Source organism: Bos indicus x Bos taurus, chromosome 7 (assembly GCF_003369695.1).
Source record: "Bos indicus x Bos taurus breed Angus x Brahman F1 hybrid chromosome 7, Bos_hybrid_MaternalHap_v2.0, whole genome shotgun sequence".
Taxonomy (NCBI): domain Eukaryota; kingdom Metazoa; phylum Chordata; class Mammalia; order Artiodactyla; family Bovidae; genus Bos; species Bos indicus x Bos taurus.
Genome location: NC_040082.1, coordinates 98,904,241 through 98,923,518, shown reverse-complemented (window position 1 = coordinate 98,923,518; position 19,278 = coordinate 98,904,241). Strand labels below are relative to the sequence as shown.

General features: G+C 54.4%; 2 protein-coding genes across 4 annotated transcripts; one reads left to right on the top strand and one right to left on the bottom strand.

The window, feature by feature from the left end:
- Positions 1–1,742: 1,742 nt before the first annotated feature.
- Positions 1,743–5,378, bottom strand: MISP3 (MISP family member 3). Of its 2 annotated transcripts, XM_027547986.1 has the most exons (4): positions 5,285–5,378; positions 2,963–3,794; positions 2,355–2,428; positions 1,743–2,114 (listed from the first exon to the last, which is right to left on the bottom strand). In XM_027547986.1, exons 2-4 carry the CDS (start codon positions 3,528–3,530, stop codon positions 2,103–2,105), a joined length of 654 nt encoding a protein of 217 aa, XP_027403787.1. In that variant the 5' UTR covers positions 3,531–3,794; positions 5,285–5,378; the 3' UTR covers positions 1,743–2,102. The 2 variants fall into 2 exon arrangements, with proteins under 2 accessions (XP_027403787.1, XP_027403786.1); XM_027547985.1 differs by lacking the exon at positions 5,285–5,378 and having other exon boundaries at positions 2,963–4,065.
- Positions 5,379–9,863: 4,485 nt separating this feature from the next.
- PALM3 (paralemmin 3) lies at positions 9,864–19,262 on the top strand. Of its 2 annotated transcripts, XM_027547980.1 has the most exons (8): positions 9,864–10,086; positions 11,537–11,659; positions 12,980–13,028; positions 13,890–13,970; positions 14,408–14,550; positions 14,689–14,773; positions 17,042–17,087; positions 17,176–19,262. In XM_027547980.1, the coding sequence occupies exons 3-8, from the start codon at positions 12,984–12,986 to the stop codon at positions 19,017–19,019; spliced, it is 2,244 nt and encodes a 747-aa protein (XP_027403781.1). In that variant the 5' UTR covers positions 9,864–10,086; positions 11,537–11,659; positions 12,980–12,983; the 3' UTR covers positions 19,020–19,262. The 2 variants fall into 2 exon arrangements, with proteins under 2 accessions (XP_027403781.1, XP_027403780.1); XM_027547979.1 differs by lacking the exon at positions 11,537–11,659.
- Positions 19,263–19,278: the final 16 nt, after the last annotated feature.

Sequence of the window (19,278 nt, the reverse complement as noted above, 5' to 3'; positions counted from 1 at the left end):
TCAGAGATGATTGAGCAACTGAACAACAAATGCTGGCTCCTTCTTGCCTTTCTCTCCATTCCTCCCAGAGTCATGGTCAAGCATGTGGTCAGTGTGCTGATGATGGGGTCGGGGGTGGGTCTTTGGGCTGAGCTACTGTTGGGGTGCAATGCTGTGTGAGCTAGACCCAGGCATAAATCCAGGAGTTTAAACAATGATTCTAAAACAGTCTTTTCTGGATTTCAGCGCACCTCTAAGAATTTGATACATTAAAACTGCAGAATATACTGCACTGATGCAGCTTTACAGCTTATCTTGAACCCAATCAGGGGGGCCTTGGACCCCTTGTCTTAGGACCAAGGGAAGTTAAGGAGGGCTTGCCAACTGAGCCACACATCCTATTGCAACAGGTATTGTTTGCTGTCTGCTCCTGCTGCTGCTGCTAAGTCGCTTCAGTCGTGTCCGACTCTGTGCGACCCCATAGACGGCAGCCCACCAGGCTCCCCCACCCCTGGGATTCTCCAGGCAAGAACACTGGAGTGGGTTGCCATTTCCTTCTCCAATGCATGAAAGTGAAAAGTGAAAGTGAAGTCGCTCAGTCGTGTCCAACTCCTAGAGACCCCATGGACTGCAGCCTACCAGGCTCTTCTGTCCATGGGATTTTCCAGGCAAGAGTACTGGAGTGGGGTGCCATTGCCTTCTCTGTGTCTGCTCCTACCTCCCACCAATTAAAGTTTTCTAAATAGTCACAATTATTTAAAGTTCAGTAGATTTCTCTTTTAAAGATGATTTCCAGTTACTTTGGGGCTTTTTGGGTTTTTTTGTTTTGTTTTGTATTGTTTTTAGATTTTTTGGCTGCACCACAGGGGTTGTGGGATCTTAGTTCCCAAACCTGGGATTGAATGAGGGCCTTCCTTCCGCAGTGAAATCATGAAGTCCTAACCAAGGACTGCCAGGGAATTCCCTCCAGTTGCTTTTGGAAACCAGAGACTTGACACCACTCACACTTTGAGCTCACTCACTCAAAGCATTGGTGATACAGAGGAACCCCTACCTCCTTCCTGCTGAAACAAGGTCTTTGTTTTACAGCACACCTTCTCTCTTTTAATATCTGTCTGGGGTCTGTAAGGGCTTCCCTGGTGGCTAAGACAGTAAAGAATCTGCGTGCAATTTTGGAGACCTGGGTTCCGTCCCTGGGTTGGGAGGCAACTGACTCAGTATTCTTGCCTGGAGAATTACATGGACTGAGGAGCCTGGCGAGCTACAGTTCATGGGATCTCAAAGAGTCAGAAACGACTGAGCAGCTAACACACACACGCTGGGGTCTGTAAGCGTGTGAGGTTTACAGTTGCTAGGCAGATTATAAATGGCCTTACATGCCCTGCTAAGGATCTTGAACTACCAACACCACTTTTTTTTTTTTGATAGCTATTGTTTATATGCCCAGGACGGGAACCACCTCTTATCACTTCTGTCTAGCCAGCACCATGCGCGGGGCACGTTGTTTGGCACCAATAAAAGTTGACGAAATCTAGAAAGGGAGGGCATGAGTTCGTTTGTCCCAAAGCCGCAGTTCGCACCCGCATCGCTAGGGGGCACTAGGACCCCGGCAGGGCCGGGGGAGACCAGAGGCCACGGAACCCGGCGACAAGGGGACATTCTGCATTCCGGCTGGCGTCTCCCGTGTGTCTCAGGCCTTCCTCGTCTCGCCGCGCTCCTGCCCCACCCCAGGAGAAGAGAACCCAGAAGAAAACAGCCTGCACTGTCCAGAAAGAAAGGGCTTTATTGGGGAGTAGGCCCAGCCGAGGATCCCTGTCCTCTAACAGACAAGGCCAGAAGGAGAGGCTAAGTGGCGTTTGCAGTTAGGCGCAGAAGGGCTGGGCAGTTTTACTAGCAGGGTGGTGGCGGCGGTGTTTCCCAATGGGGACTAACAGTTTTATAGAAGATTCTGGTCAGTTTCACAAAGTCATGTTCAAGGATGCTGATCGATTGCGTCTTCCCCGGCACAGACCTGTGGCCCTTCTCCAGGCCTTCCGCGGATCCGGAGGGCACTCCTGGGCGCCCGGGCCTGAGGGTCTGCCGGGCATGTTACTTTCCTCTGGGGACCCCAAAGGGCCGGAACCTCAAGGCTCCTCCTGCCAGGGGGAAGGGCCAGACCAAAGGCAAATCTTAGCGGCGCACGCACCGCAAATGGGGACACCCAGGCGCCGGATGGGGCAGTATGGGCCCCACGACCACCGCCTCCTTCTCACCCGCGGGCCACTCCCGGGACTTTGGGTCCTAGCCCGATGACTTCCCCGGGAGCCCTTTCGCTAGCCCAGTTTTCTCCCATGCAGAGGGCTGGGGTAAGGGCAGGAGGGGAAAGGAGTTCCCACCTGTTCCAGACCATTCTCCGAAGCCTTTCTGCGAGGAGGCCAGATCACCGCCAGCTTTCCATCGCCCCTGCTCACTGCGGAAGAAGGGGCGCTCAGCTGGGATTGCCCCCCCTCCACGCCTTAGCAGCAGGAGGCAGTCAGGACGAAGGAGAGCGGCCGCGCCCCTTAAACACACACAGGCGTTCACTCCCCTCCTCCCCACGGAGGCCTCCGTCCCGAGGGAGGAGGGAGGAACCCCAGGGATGGGGAAGGCGAACAAACTCAGAGTGAGGAGGGAGGAATCAGAAAATTCAGAGGGGGAGATCCAGGTGTGCCAGAACGCAGGGAGGGTCCCTGGGAACCCGACAAAGACATCTAAGATCCTCCTCCCTTCCCCCACCACAAGCCTAGGTGGGGTGTGTCTGGGACTCCGACGAGGGTGGGGGTGGAGCATAGGGGAAGGTCAGTCCAGAAAGGGTGGGCAGAGAGAGGAGAGTCGAGAGGGGTGTCCGGGGAGTTTGGGAGCCAGGAAGGGGGACCCTGAGGATTAGAGGACCATTGGAGTTGGGGAGTCGGTGAAAGTGGCTGGAGCCCTGGGAATCCCCAGCGCTGGGACGCCGGTGGCTTACCCGTTAGGCTGGGCGCGGGCTCCTTGAACTCGGCGGTGCCGTAGAGGCTCAGCCGCTGGCGCTGCAGCTCCCGCTCGCGCTCATTCACCTCGCGCACCTCCTGCTCCAGCAGCGACTGTGCGATGGGCGGCGGGGCGCGAGGCAGCACCGGACACCGGCCCTGTACGACTGAATGCGGCCGGCCTCCGGGCTCGGGCAGCCGCTGCGCGTCTGCGCTGCCCTCCGCCGCGGGTGAGGAGGAGCACCCGCCAGCAGCCTCGAAGAAGCGCTTGAGCTCGCCCAGCGGCTGCGGCGGCGGCCGGGTTCTCTGCTTCGGGACCTCGGGGCGCGCCAGCGCCGCCTGCCGATAGGCCTCCCGCTCGATGTCTCGCTGCATCTGAGCGCCCGCCCGAGCGCGCTCCAAAGCGCGCGGGAGCGCGGGGCTAGGGCCCGGCAGGCTGAGCACCGGCCGCACGCGCAGTTCGACGAGTTCACTGCCCGCGCGACCTGGGCTCAGGCCCCGGCTCCGGCGCAAGCTTTCCTCGCGTTCGCAGCTGCGGCGAATTTCGCGCTCGATGGGCGTCTCCATGAGTGGCTCCTCTAAGGGATGTTGTGGGGTCTCCGAACGCAACTGGAGGGCTTCCGAGTTCGACTCAAAGAAGGTTTCCGGACCTTGAGAGAGACACTGCTCCAGGAGCCCCGTGCCTGGCGCTTCAGACGGTTCAGGGTCGTCGCTTCCTTGCCCAGGACTCTCAAAGCCCCCAGCTACGGTCCGGCCCAGGACGTTCTGCAACCTGCCTCGCTGATGGTCCGAGGACTTCCTTCTCTTGCTCGGGGGTCTCCGCTCCCTGGTCTGGGGAGGGCACGGGGACGTCGGTATTCAGCTCTGCGGCGGGCTTGGGAATTTCGCTATCTAAGCCGGGGGGTTCAGGCCCACGCGCTTCGGACGACCCCAGGGCTCCGTTCTGCCGCCCAGGGGCCTAGGTGTCCAGGGTTGGGAGCAGCTCGGGAGCCTTAGCTCCCAGCGCTGGAGTTTTGATGCCCAGAGCTGGGACACCCTGCCCTGCGCAGCACCTGTGGTTGCAATTGCCGTCCCGGGTTCCAAGGCGTCGCCCGCACGGGCCACTTCTCTGACCCGCCCCTGGCCTCCAAGAACTGCCCTCGGGGGCAGGGCCGGGCCCCGCCCCCTGCACCTGCCGGCCGGACTCGGGGCCCCGCCCTAGCCCCGCCCCCGAGAGGGGGGCGCCTCAGCTGGGCACTGGGTTTGGTCCACTGACGCGCCTGTCAGCTCGGGGCATTGGATGTTTTAGAAGAGAGCTTCCCTAGACCTAGCCTGCTACCTGGGGGCGCCAGTCTAGATGCAGTGTTCACTCAGTGGGCGCCACCTTGGCACCTTTTCGGGCTCACGTCCCCGGCATTACCAGGGGGCTTGGTTCCCACCCAGCTGCACGCCTGGCTGAACCTCTGAACCACTGTCTTCTGGTGGGGTGTCCTCCGAAACCATCTTTCCGGGGCCTGGCCTGGCCCGCCAATCCTGTGTCAGCCGGCTGGCAGCCACACCAAAGGGCTCCGGCTGTCCTTTGAAGTTCCACCCCTGCAGCGCACAGTTCGGGCTGGAGGGGGCGCCAGGAACCGCCTCTCCGCCCGCCCCAGTCTGTCTCCCAATGCCTCGGCTCACACTTCCGAGCCGAGCGCCAGGCCCATAGGGCGCTTCCCCTCACCCCACCCGGAAAAGTTCGCGAGCCGGCCGCTGCCAAGCGCACTCCCAGACCGAGGGACGAGGCAGGCAGGCACACACAGCGCGCCCAGGACCCAGAAGTGCGGCTGAGGTTGGAAAGGCGGTCACCTTGGGACCAGGCGACTGGGAGACCCAGAGAAGTATCCAGGCTTGTGGGGGAAGTAGCTCCCTCCAGCTGGGGCCAGATTGTGGTGTTCTTGGCCAGGACTGATGCCAGGAACAGGCGACCTACTCCCAGGGACATCATTTTCCACTCTCTTCCACTGGCTTTCGCCAAAACCTGCCTCCACCCCTCCCCCTCCATTTTGGGATGACCAGTGAAAAAGATAGTTACCTGAAGAAAGGAGGGGGCGGCTACACAGTCTCAGGAGTGCCAATAATCCCCCAACTCTCTGCCTACTCTGGTGACTCCCTTTTCCATCCACCCTCTCACTCCACTCTCTCCTGGATCCCAATCTCAAGCAGCTACCCTCCTCCCTCTGACTCTATTGGCCCAATTAGAATTGGGCCCACCTGGGTTCCATCCCACTGAGAACCTGAGCTAAGTGTCAGCCTTCTCCAAGACTCAGTTTCTTTATCTGTAAAATGGGGATGGCAGTACTTACCCCTTTGGGAGGTGATGATGATGAAAACTCTACCTCTGGAATGAGTTGTCTCTACAGTGGACTCTCCACTCATCACCTCCTGTTCCTCTTCTTCCCTGATGGCTCAGTGGTAAAGAATCCGCCTGCAATGCAGGAGACACGGGTTCAACCCTTGGGTCAGGAAGATCTCCTGGAGGAGCAAATAGCAACCCACTCCAGTATTCTTGCCTGAAAAATACCCATGGACAGAGGAGCCTGGCGGGATAGCGTCCAAAGAGTCACAGAGTCAAAAACGACTTCACATGAGTATGTGCATCTCTCTCCTAGCCAAGCATACTGTGCTCTTGGTTCCACCACACCACTGACCCTTCTCTGTCCAAGGACCTCCTTGACCTCCATTTACCAGACCTGGTCACTGGCTTTTCCCTGAGTTCCTTACCACTAGCTCCTTAGTCTTGGAGAATGGTACCCACTTATGGTTTATCCTCTAACCTCCCAGGTGCCTCTTTTCAGACTTCTGGTTCACCTGCATCAGTGGGGTTCTTTCCCCTCTGGCTTCCATTGGGTTTGGCTGATGGGAGAGAGGAGAATGAGAGATCAGGATGTTTAACCCATATGTTCTTCCTCCAAGCTTTGTTGGCTGTGTCCCTCCACTGCCGGCAGCAGCTCCAAACAGCTCTCTCTCCAGGGCTATGGGGTGGTAAGAGCTCCCAGCTGATGCTAACCAAGCAAGTGCACTATGCCTTGTTTATTTCCTTCTATTGAGTTCTGATCAATTACTCAGTTTAAGTATACAATCTCTTTCCTGCCAACACTCAGACCTTGACAAACTCCAATTTCACACTTTAAACACCATCTCTATGCAGATGTCTCCCAAATGTATATCTCTAGCTCTAATTTCTCCTCTGAGTTTTAACTCATATCCAACTGTCCCCAGTCTAATATATAGGTCAAACTGAACACTTTCAAAACTGAATTCTTGGTCTCCCCACCAACTCTACTTCTCTTTACTACATACAGCAACTCACACATTCTGTTTTTTATGTCCCAAAATGTAGAACTCAGCCTCAATTTCTTTTTTTTCCCTACCCAACCCCAGTTCATTCATATATTGGATTGCTGTTTGCTCTGCCTCCAACACATATTCTGAAGTCATCCACTTCTCTCCACCCTGTTCCCAGCCATTCATTGCCCTCCGATATCTCTCCACCAAACTTAGGAGAAAAATCCAAATTTCCTACCCTGGCTCAAAACCCCTTCCCACTTCTCAGATCTCATCTCCTGACACCCTCTCCCTTGATCCCTCCTCCATTTGAACCTTTATGCTTTCCTCAAACTCTGCGATTGCATTCCCACCCCAGGGCCTTTGTACTGGCCTTTCTGTCTGCTTGGAATGACTCAGCATATGGCTGGGTTCTGCTATTCAGATGTCACTTGATTCAGATGTCACTGCTTCAGAGAAGTGGTCTCTGATCACCCAGCCTACCTCAAACACAGCTCTTCTCTGTAACTCTATCCCTGCCTTTTTTATTTTTTGTAATTCACCCAGTACTACAGTTGGGCTTCCCTTGTGGCTCAGATGGTAGAGAATCTGCCTACAATGCAGGAGAACCAGGTTTGATCCATGAGTTGGGAAGATCCTCGGGAAAAGGGAATGGCTACCTACTCCAGTATTCTTGCCTGGAGAATGCCATGGACAAAGGGGCCTGGTGTGCTACAGTCCATGGGATCACAAAGAGTTGGACACGACTGAGCGACTAACACTTTCACAATACTCTAGTTATCATCAATTACCTTTGTTTCTTTATTTGTATATTATCTATCTCTGCCTGCCCCCGACCTCAGCTGGAGAGTGAGTTGTATTAACAGCATTTTCTGTCTGTCGTGTTCACCCAGCTCTCTCACGCCTAGAACAGTGCCTAACACATAACACTTACCAAAGAATGTTCCCAAAATTGGGAACAAAGAAATAGACTTGGAAGTTGCCATTGAGTTTAGGAGACAGACACAATTATAAACAGAACAATCTTGCCTCAAGGTGGAACCCAGGACAAGAGTATAAAGAGAAGCCTATATAAGTGTTGATCTAAATAGCTAACCGGAGAAGGCAATGGCACCCCACTCCAGTACTCTTGCCTGGAAAATCCCATGGACGGAGGAGCCTGGTAGGCTGAAGTCCATGGGGTCACTGAGGGTCAGACACGACTGAGCGACTTCACTTTCACTTTTCACTTTCATGCATTGGAGAAGGCAATGGCAACCCACTCCAGTGTTCTTACCTGGAGAATCCCAGGGACGGGGGAGCCTGGTGGGCTCCTGTCTATGGGGTCGCACAGAGTCGGACACGACTGAAGCGACTTAGTAGTAGTAGTAGTAAATAGCTAACAGTTATAAAATCAAGCTACAAGCAATGAAGTAAAATACAAACTCTCCTCCAAAAGGTGCTGCTGCTGCTAAGTCGCTTCAGTCGTGTCCGACTCTGTGCGACCCCATAGACGGCAGCTCACTAGGCTCCTCTGTCCCTGGGATTCTCCAGGCAAGAATAGTGGAGTGGGTTGCCATTTCCTTCTGGGAACAACCCAAATGTCCATCAACAAATGAATAGATAAGCAAAATGTGATCCATTCATACAATGGAATATTATTCAGCCATGAAAAAGGAATGAAGCACTGATTCAGGCTAACATATGGATGAACCTTGAAAACGTTATGGAGAAGAAAACCCACCCAGTATTCTTGCCTGGGAAACCCCATGTACAGAGGAGCCTAGTGGGCTACAGTACATAGGGTCACGAAGAGTCAGACCCTACTCAGCAACTCACACTTTCTCTTTTGAAAAAATTATGCTCAGTGAAAGAAGCCAGACAGAACAGGCCACATATTGTATTATTTATTGTATTATTTCACTGATTTAAAAAAATGTCCAGAATAGGTAAATCTATAGAGACAGATGCAGATCAGTGGTTGCCAGGGTCTTAGGGAAGGCGTGTCTGTTTAATGGGTATAGAATTTCCTCTTGGGGTAATGAAAAGGTTCTGGACCTAGACAGTGGCCAGTTGTACAACATTGTGAATGTACTAAATGCTACCAATGGTAAATTTTGTTTTGTGTATTTTACTACAACTAAAAGCTAATTTTTAAAAATGTGTTCTCTAATGTCTATTATGGCAAATAAGCTTTTATTAAAAAAAAAAAATTTGGCTGACTTGGGTCTTAGTTGTGGCACAAGAGATCTTCGTGCCTCACGTGGAATCTTTCGTTGTGGCGTGTGGGCTTAGTTGCCCCACAGCATGTGAAATCTTAGTTTCCAGGCCAGGAATCAAACTCATGTCCCCGTCATGGCAATGCAGGGGGTTCTTAACCACTGAACCACCATGGAAGTCCCCCAGATATGCTTTTAGGAGGATCTATTGGGTTCACCAAAAAGTTCACTTGGGTTTTGCCATACCATCTTCTGGTTGTTGTTATGAAAAAATAAAGTCGCAAAGGAACATTTTGACCAGCCCAATAGAAGACCAGGTTCAACTGAAAATATTTTGAATCCCTAGGAGCTTTGTACTTGGCATAGGAAAACCCCAGGCCTCAGTCTGGCCCCGTTTGTTTCCCACCCCAAGTCTGTCCTACACAACAAGGGGCCCTGTACATGTACCTAGGGACCCTGTCCCATGTACCCAAGCTCTTTCCTCGCTCCTCGGCCACTTTTTGGCCATCCTGAGTAGGATCTAGAGCAGGGAGGAAGGATTTAGTTGGGCACATTCCCTTTGTTCCATGGGGAACAGACCCTCTGAAGCAAGGAAGGGGCCTAGGGGACTTCCCTGGCGGTCCAGTGGTTAAGGCTGCAGGGGCCATGGGTGCGATCCCAGGTCGGGTGGGGTGAACTAAGACCCTGCATGCTGTACAGCTTGACCACAAGAGTGCTGGGGGCTGCAGCAGACCAGCCTGGAGAGTAGGAGATGATTTCCCCACGAGGATGGTTGGATAAAACACATGATCAGCTGAGAAAAAGGGCGCTGCTCCTTTAAGAAAGGGATGGTGGGAGGATTGAATAGGGACCTTCAAGACTTGGGTAAGAAGTTCTCTAGACATTTCTCATCACCACACTCCCCCAATAATTATCACATCTAAGGGGCGTCCAGTGTCCTGGAGGCTATTTGATCGAAATCTCTCATTTTCCGAAAGGGGAAACTGAGGTCCAGAAAGGGAAGTTGCCCTGAGTTGTCCAGAGCTCAAGCCTTCTGGTTCTCATGAGGCACTGGCTCTGGTCTCCAGAATCTTCTGGTGGAATCAGCCCTTCCTCCTCACCCCAGAGATCAGGGTCCAAGAAGGGAGGGCAGTAGTATGTAAAAGCAGCAGTATTCGAAGGCAGGTTACCCTTGGTGGGCAGCCGGACTTGAAATGTCTAGGGTGCCAAGTAAAGGTGCCCTTGTCTGAGGGGGTTAGGGAGTCCCAGCCCTAGTCCACAGGCTTGACCAGGCATGTGAAAGTGCGTTTGCCGGGAGGCAGCCGAGTGCAGCAAGGAGGCCAGTGGCTGGTAAATAATTGATCAGGACAGCTGATAGTACCTCCCCAGAACTGCCCGCCAGCCCCCAGCCCCCCTCAGCCCGGCCCAGGCGTCTCCCGCCTCCTGGCCCAAACCAGCTGGACCAGCTCTCCCAGTGCCCGCTTGCTGCCCCCCACCCCCAACTCCCGACAGCCAAGTCACAGCCTCCGGGGCACCTTTCGGCAAGCACCCGGGGTGGCAGGTCTGGAATTTGGAAATCAGAACGTGGGCTTCTGGGCAAAGATGGCCCTGCAGAGCCATGTGTGGTCTCTGGCCACACCCATGTAAGTGTCGGGGGTCAGGGGGGCCAGTGGGCAGGGCCTGGGAGGGGCTCATGGAAGACGCTGGCCTTCCTATGGGGGGACGGCGGGGTGGGGGTTGTCGCTGGTTAGAGCTCCAGCTAGCCTCTCCTAAGGGGGCCAGGAAGAGTGAAGGGCGGCTGGCAGCCAACCCTGCAGCCTCTTCAACGTCCCCCTCCCCAGAAAGTCAGGTGGGAGATGTGAATTCTCACCCCCTTGTTTTTTTGGGATTTTCCACTGGCAGGCTTCAAGCCCAAAGTCCAGCCAGAGGCGGGGTGGGGCTATGACTTGAATGGGGGATGGGGAATGTCAGGGTCTCTCAATCTCATATTTTGCCTCTAAATTCATCCTTTGGTGTCTGTGGTGAGAAGAAATGCTTGAGATCCAAAAGGAAAAAAGGTTAACAGTTCCCAAACTGGAAAAGAGGATTTCAACAGGGAAATGATTACCTGCTTAATGAAATGACCACCAACTGTCCCTGGCAGGGCAAAAAGCTGAAGATTTAGAAACAAGCAACATTGAACAAAGTGTGCAGATTGTTTAATATTTGAGATGTGAAGGCCTTTGAAAGTCAGAGGATGGAGGGGGTTCCAGAGGTTTGTAGAGACTTCTGGAAAAGGGGCTCCCTCCAGGGACCCCAGTTGGGTCCCTCACTCTTTTGGGTTCCCCGTTGCATTATTCACCAACTACAAACCTGGTTGCCTAGCAATGGGAATCTGATCTCCCCCCACCCCCCCAGCAAGGAAGAGGCAGGGTGATTACATCTTGGGCCTGGGAGAACTGAGGGGGTACTTTAGCCTCCCCCAGGGCAAACCTATTAGCAGGGGGTCTGAGCTTCCTTTGGGACACCCTGTAAAGCATGAACTTCAGCATCCTGCCCTAATTGGAACTAAGACCCACCTCCCCAGGCTGATCTCTGGTCCCCTGGCTGACAAGATGAAGATGCCTGAACTTCCATTTCTCCACAGTGTTCCCAGTATTTGGGCTCTAAGAGCCTTGAGTTCCAATCCTGACTCAATCACCTTAGACAAGTCTTCTGCCACTTCTCAGAGCCTCAGTTTCTTTTTCTGTAAAATGGGGACAGTAGTACTACTTACCTTTTAGGATGGTCGAGAGGGTTAAATGTTACTAAAGTTTTTTGAAAGTGAAAGGTGCTCAGTCATGTCTGACTCTTTGCGACCCTATGGACTATATAGCCTGCCAGGCTCCTCTCTCCATGGAATTTTCCAGGCAAGAATCCTGGAGTGGGTAACTGTTGTCTTCTCCAGCGGATCTTCCCAACCCAGGTATCGAACCCAGATCTCCCGCGCTGCAGGTGGATTCTTTACCATCTGAGCCATCAGGGAAGCCCCAAATGAGTTACTAGGAGTAAAGCATTTAACAGTGCCCAGCACATGGTGTGCACTGGCTAATGGTTGGCTGATTTTCTTCTCAGTTGGAATGTCAACTCAGCAAAAAGTTGACTACAGTGTCTCAAGATTAGGGCAGGGAGGAGGAGGCAGAGATGGCTGCGCGAGCCTAGCGGAAGCCCCGAAGAGCACTTAGAGAGCTATATATAGTAAGTGCTAAATGCGAGCTCACTATTATGCCTTCATGGTGAAGCCAGAGAAGATCCGAGAGGCCCCACCAGAGTCTGGGCAATGAGGTTTAAGCTCATCTGATAGGATAGTGCTCAAATTAATAAATGTTTGAGGGCTTGCTCTGTGCCCACCCTGGGCTACGTATCAGGGCCAACAGGCAGATAGATATATCCTTTTAGATATTGGAAGCACCTCCATGTAGCTGGCACTCAGTGCATCTCTGTGATGGTAAGTTGTTGTGACGATGACTGTCCCCGACGTGCACTGCAGTACCAACCAGTCTCCAGCTTCCAGGGACAGCCCAAATGGACTAGGGGTGCCCCGGAGGCTGAGAATTGGGGATCCTAGGGTGCTTTGAGGAGGACAACGTTGGGAGAATTGCAGGTTAAACCTTAAACGGCAAGTCCCCCTCCCCCCATTTCGGAGTCCAGCACTAGGCAGTGTGACCTGGTGATCCTTGCCCCCTGGGAGGGTGGTTTGCAAGTGGAATAGGCAGCTCTGGAGTTACCATGGCAATGGCATGTGTCCACAGCGAGATGGACACTTCTCTCCCAGACTCTCACCCCCTCTCTCAACCCGTACATAAGGGATGCTGGGTAACAGCCAAGGTCCAGAGAGGGTGTGGGTTTGGGAAAAAATACAGAGCATGTTCTGGCCTGGTGGGATCTGAGCTTCTGGGAATGGTTATTATAATTAATTTAAAACATTATTAGTCATGGGAATTATTTAAATTATCATTATTTTTCTTTTTGACTTGTGAGATCTTAGTTTCCCGATCAGGGATTGAGTCTCTGCCCTCAGCAGTAAGAGCCCAGTCCTAACCACTGGACCATCAGGGAATTCCCTAAAATTATTATTAATATAAACCATGCTACTGTTTTGGGGGCACGATGTCCTAAGGTTTTTCCTGCATGGATAGATATTTCCCTGCAAGGGAATCTCTCTCTGCAAGGTGAGGAAGGGTCAAGCTATTCTGGTCCATTTTACAGATGGGGAAACTGAGGCTCAGAGGGGTGATGTCAAGCCTCAGAAGGGATTTAGCTCAGCCTGTCACAGCCTGGGCTCTCTCCCCCTCACAGGACCCCTGTCCTCTGCCCCGACTCCTCCCAGGTGCAAAGGAGAAATAGAGGAAAGTACTGGGTTTGGTTGATTTCCAAGCAGTTCAGGGATCTTGGCTCAAAGATGGGTGTTCAAGAGATGGGTCTGCTGAGGGTTGGGCCCCCGGGAGGCTCCTTTCGCAGCCCAAGCCGGCCGCCCCTCAACCCCGCTCCGCCTCAACCCCCGCCGTCTTCCTGCAGGCCCATGGCGGAGAGCTCCCTCTATCGGCAGCGACTAGAGGTCATCGCGGTAAGTGACGCCCTACCAGTGCGCTGCGCCCTGAGCCCTGGGCACCCCTCGCCATAACCAGGCCTCTTCCTCACCTCTTTCCTATCACAGGGAGCAGGCCTAGCGCTCTGAACGTGGGGGGAGCACCCTCAGCTCCAGCCGTGCCTGGAGCGCCCCACCAAAATCCTCAGGCCCCTCTGCTCCTCAGTTCTTCTGTATGATCATCAACATCCCCAGAATGGAGCTCTGCGGACTCCGCACTCTCAAATCGGCAGCATCTGTTCCATTCTTGAACCCTGTCTCCCAAACACACCATGTCTGAAGCCCCCTCTCTCAGACCCCCATATCTGGACCTCATCTCTCTGAACCTCCATCTCTGAATCCCCATCTCACTAATCTTCATCTCTCTGGACCATCTCTACATCCTAGTCTCGCTGGATCCTCACGACTGCACCTCCATTTCCGACTCCCCACCTCACTAGCCCCCTCCATTGGATCCTCATATCTGGACCCCCATCTCTCTGAATCGCATCCCTCTTAATCACTTATCTCAGACCCCTCCCCCTCTGGATTCCCATTCCCGGGGCCCTCCCCATCCACAGACCCCGCCCCCCTTCCGCCGGGGCGAGACCTCCGCAGCATCTGGGGCGCGGCCGGCCCCGCCCCTACCCGCTGCTGACTCAGCGCCTCCGCCCCCCAACCTTTTTCCCGCCTGGGGCCCCGACGTGTGTTCCGCTACACGGTGCGACTTGCAGCCCTGGGAGTCCCGGGAGCCCCCGGGAGCCCCGGCTAACCCGGCGGAGGAGGGAGGGTGGAAAGGGAGGCGGCGGCCCCGCCCGGCCCCACCCGGCCAGCGGGCAGCTCAGGGTCCTCTGTGCGCAGGAGAAGCGGCGGCTACAAGAGGAGATACGCGCGGCGCGCCGCGAGCTGGAGGAAGAGAAACTCCGCGTGGAGCGGCTCAAGGTTGGGGGCGGGCGGGGGCGCCTGCTTAGCCCGGGCAATGAAGTGGGGGTGTCTATGAGAGTCAGTTCTGGGAACCAAAGGAGCCTCTCTTTAGACATGGGGTTGGGGGAGTTGGTTCCAGCTTCGGGGATGGGCGTCTTCCCCAGCTTGGAAAGAGTGGTTGGTGGTGATGGGGGACGTTTGTTCCACCTTTGGGAAGATCTTGGGAACGTGTTTGTTCCGCTTTGGGGTAGAGAGGGGCTAAGAGGGACGTTTATTTCCCCTTTGGGGGTGTCTGTCCCATTCTGGAAAAGTTGGGGAGATTGATGGGTGTTTCTTCCAGCGTGGGAAAGCTGTCGGCTGGGAACGGGGTGGCTTCCCACCTGGCATTATTAGGGCACGTATCCCGGCCTGAGGCAGTAATGTCTGTCCATCCACATGCCCCTTCTCATGGCCAGAGGAAGTCTCTCCGGGAACGCTGGCTAATGGACGGGGCAGCTGAGGAGCCAGAGCGGCCCCAGGATCCCACCTCACAGGACCCCCAGTCGCCTGAAGACCAAGCTCAGGCCCGCATCCGGAACCTGGAAGACAGCTTGTTCACGTGAGTAGGGCCCCCTGCCTGGTGGCTTTGCCTCTCTGACTAGGCCAGTCTCCTCTGCCTACTTCGCTGAGACTTCCGGTTGGGGGTAGCCCATTGAGCCTGGGGTCCAGGCTCCCAGCAGCCCCTTCTCTTCCCCAGACTCCAATCCCAGCTGCAGCTGCTGCAGAGTGCGTCCACAGGTGCCCAGCACAAGCCCTCAGGCAGGCCCACCTGGCGACGACAGGTGAGGAACTAGGGGATGTGACCAGCAGAGCTCAAAGCAGTACCTCTCCAAGCACAGTTGTTGTGTTTTTTTGTGACCCTGCCATGTGACTGTCTTAATTCCCTGACCAGGGATCAAACCTGTGCTTCCTGCAGTGGAAATGCGGGTACTTAACCACTGGACCACCAGAGAAGTACCCAAGCACAGTTTAGATCCTGGGTCCTCTTGTGGTCTTGGGCAAATTGCTTTCCATGCCTAAGCCTCAGTTTCCCCATCTCTAAAATGGGGATATATAACAATAGCACACCGCTAGAAGAGGCGTGAGAGAAGGTCAATGAGATCATAGCTTGGTACCGGAAGCAGGCACAATGGAATGTTTTGATATGTTGTCGTGTTGTGTTAATCGATCAGTCGTGTTCAACTCTTTTCGACCCCATGGACTGTAGCCTGCCAAGCTCCTCTGTTCATGGAATTCTCCAGGCAAGAATACTAGAGTTGCTATTTCCTTCTCCAGGGGATCTTCCTGATCCAGGGATTGAACTGGGGTCTCCTGCATTGCAGGCAGATTTTTTATCATCTGAGCACTAGGGAAGCCCTATTTTGATATTTGATTGCCAATATGACCTAAATGAGGAAAGTAGTCAGAAAATGTTGTGGGGCAGGGTTGGGGCTGGGGGGCTGGGAGTTCCCTGGCGGTTAGGACTTGGTGCTTTCACTATAGTGGTCTGGGTTCAATCCCTGGTTGGGATTACTAAAATGATCCCACAAGCCGCACAGTTTGGCCAAAAATAAAAAAAGATAAGAAAATGTGGGGATGTGTTCTCAGAATTCAGCCCCAAAAATGGGAAAAGGATCCCCATGAGATGGTCTAATAATTTGAGGCATCTCCATGATTTGAGGGGTTTGGGATTTTGTTTTGGTAATGCCTCTATTAAGATATAATCCACATGCTGTACAACATATGGGTCTTTGAAAACTAAGATGACTTTACTTAAAATCTGGCTCTCTGGGTTGTCCTTGAAGTCCATACCATAGATCCAGGAACATTATCCAGTATCCATAGATCCAGTAACTGATGCACCTGGCCACAGTAAGCTGTGGGTTTTCCACAGCCCCCATCTCTCCTTGATGCCTTACTTTGGCTCCCAGGTGCCTGTCTCAGGACAGAAGGGGAGAGGAGACCTTTGGACAGAGGAGGGTAGGATTGAGACCTATGAGGAGATCTGTGGGGTTTGGTTAAGGTGGTTGCATGGCCAGGTCCCCAGCTCCCCTCCCTGAGCTCATCTTTCCCTCCATCCCTTCCTCACTCCACTCCAGCCACCCTTGACCCTTTTGTATCCCTTGAACTTGCCTAATTCATTATAGCCTCAGGGCTTTGCACTCGCCTTTCCCCTCTTCCTGGAATGCCCTTTCCCACCTCTTGACTCAAGGCTGGCTCTTCTCACCTTTCAGGCCTTTTGGGTTCAGTGTCACCACCTCCAAGAGGCCCTCCTGCATCAATTTTTTTTTTTTTTTAATACTTATTTGGCTGCATCAGATCTTAGTTGCAGCATGTGGGATCTAGTTCCCTGACCAGGGGTCGAACCGGTGCCCCTGCGTTGGGAGCATGGAGTCTTAGCCACTGGACCACCAGGGAAGTCCCCCTCCTGCATTTTATACCTACAGGAGGCACCCCATCACCTCCCAGGCATTTCTTAGCCTTTTCCCCCTGCTATTACAGCCCTTCTCACTTCCTGAATTACAGATTTGTATTTTATGTTTATTACCTGCTTCCTTCCACTGGAATTTAAGTTCTAATAGCAAAAGTCTTAAGTATCCCTTAAGTGGGATTTCCTAGGTGACCCAGTTGTAAAGAATCCACCTGCTGGTGCAGGAGATGTGTTTGATCCCTGGGTTGGGAAGATCCCCTGGAGTAGGAAATGGCAACCCGATCTCATATTCTTGCCTCGAAAATTCCACGGGCAGAGGAGCCTGGCAGGCTGCAGTTCACGGGGTCACAAAGAGTCAGACATGACTGAGCACGCATGCATGTCCCTTAAGTAACCTCAGTAGCTAGCAGAGTAGATCCCCAATAGAGGGAGTGGCTGCATGGACACAGGATTGACTGGGTACATACGATGTGCAAGGCAGTGCAGCAGAGGGAGATAAGACAGGTGAGGAAGACTGATGGTTTGGTCCGGAAGTAATGGGGAGCCATCAGGGGAGTTTGAGCAGAGTAGGGGTGCTGGCATGCTGGAGGCTGGAAGTGAGATGTGGGCTGCCCTGACCTTGTTTCTGCCATCCCTGCAGGGTCACCGTCCTCTCTCCCAGCCCAACGTGGAGTCAGGTCCTGCAGGTGGGTGTTTTGAGGTCTGGGGATTGCAAGAGGAAGGGCCTGAATCTTACTCTGTTGCCCCATCTCTCCTCTTCCCTGACTCCCCCAGGCCAGACCGATCTAAACAAGAGAGCCTCCTTACCAGCCGGACCGGTGGGCGCATACCCGGAGTCCCCCTCCGAGCCCAGAACTGAGGCTGCCGGGGTTCCAGCAGCCCCGAGGCGGGTCCCTGGGGCAGCAGGGACCTCCTCAGAAGCCAATGGCCCCTGCCCTGGATCCAGCCCCCCTCTGGAGCAGAAGCCGAGTCAGGGGGTGCTAACACCTGAGGGGGCAGTGAATGAGGCCAAAGGAGGAGGCATGGTGAAGGTGGTGTGGGAGGGGCTGAGGCCCACAGAGGACTGTGCCATCGGGGCCACAGGCCTGGAGCTGGAGGCTAAGGTGGAGGAGATGGTGCTGGAGGCCATCGGGGACAGACAGGAAGCCAGCCGTCCAGAGCTCCCCTCATGGGTCAAGGAGGACAGGGCCATCACGGAGGTGGTCTGGGAGGGGATGGGGGGCACAGAGGGCAGTGACTTGGAGGCCATGGCGGAGGCAGGCAGGGGCCCAGAGGCCGTGCAGACCAGCTCCCTGGGGCTCCGGGAGGGATCAGGGGGAACAGCTCCTGGACAAGGTGCCCCCAGGAGCAGCCCTGATGGTGATGGGCAGGGGGTCTTTGGAGAGGAGGGGTCCTTCATCTGGGTGGAAAGAGTGACCCTCAGTGAGGAATGGGAGGAGCTGGAGGTGGAGGGGTTGGAAGGGCCAAAGGCACTGGGAAGGGAGGAAGAGGATGAGAGTCCATTGGGGGCGGAGGGCAGAGGCGAGGAGGAAACGTGGGAGGCGGAGAGGAGGCGGGTGGAGGGACCTGAAGGTGCAGAGAAGAGAGGCAGTGAGGGGAAGGCAGGCACGGAGCCAGAAGGAGCAGAGACATCACTGGCGCTTGAGAAGAAAGGAAGCCCAGACTCCATGGAGCCAGAGAGAAGAGGTGAGGAACGCGTGGAAACAGAGATGGCAGGAGGTAACGAACCGTTGTCAGCCGAAAGAAAAGAAGTTGAGGGACCTCTAGGGGCAGAGAGGGGAAGAGATGAAAAGCCATTGGGAGTAGAGCAGAAAGGAGGTGAGGAAAAGCTAGAAGCAATCCAAGAACCATTGGCAGCAGAGAGAGAAGAAGGGGAGGAGTCACTGGCGGCAGAGAGAATAGGAAGTGAGAAGCCATTGGAGGAAAAGGAAAAAGGAGATGATAAATCACAGAGGGTAGAGAGAATGGGAGATGAGGAGCCCTTGGAGGCAGAGAAAACAGGAGACGAGAAACCACAGAAGGTAGAGGGAACAGGAGGTGAAGAGCTACTGGAGGCAGAGAAGACAAGAGATGAGAAACCACAGAAGGTAGAGAGAACCGGAGGTGAGGAGCCATCAGAGGTAGAGAAAAATGAAGACGAGGACTCACTGAAGGTAGAGAGAATGGGAGGTGAAGAGCCATTGCAGACAGAGAAGACTCGCAGGGTCGAGGAAGAGCAGAGAGAGTCAGAAGAAGAAAAGGAATGTCAGGCAGAGGACGTGAGTGAGGCAGGGGCTCCCCCAGAAGCCAAGGAGGCGCCAAGGCCAGAAGATGAAGGACAGCAGCCCCAGGAGAAGCAGGAAGGCTCCCCAGAAGCAGAAGCAGTGAAGCCCCAAACTCCTGCTGAGGGCCAGGACCCCACTGGAGATGCCACCCCACTCCTGGCAGAGATGTCAGCTCAGGATCAGCCCGCTGAGTGCCAGCCACTGCTGCAGATGGAGGGGCCCAGGGCCAACCCCAGTGCCCGCCCCATGCCCACCTATGCGCCTGCCCGGCAGCCGGAGCCATCTGCCCCTCCAGAAGGTGAAGAGGCAAGCGGCCCTAAGCAGAAGACGTGCCAGTGTTGTGCGGTTATGTGAGCCCGTGCCCTCCACCCAACTCCCAGCTCCTCTCACAGCTACCTCGGCCTCTTGGCATCCAGCAGGCAGTCCCAGGCGCAGACGGGGCACCAAGGGACTGACCATGGCACCTGGGAGCCAGTTGGTCTACACGTCCACCTCCACCTGGGCTTCTGGACCCCTCACCCGCTGCCTGTGACCCTGGCCCTCTTCTGTGACAAAGCCTTTTATACTTGAAAATAAAAGTTAAGCATTCGGACAGTGTGAATGTGTGTGTTGC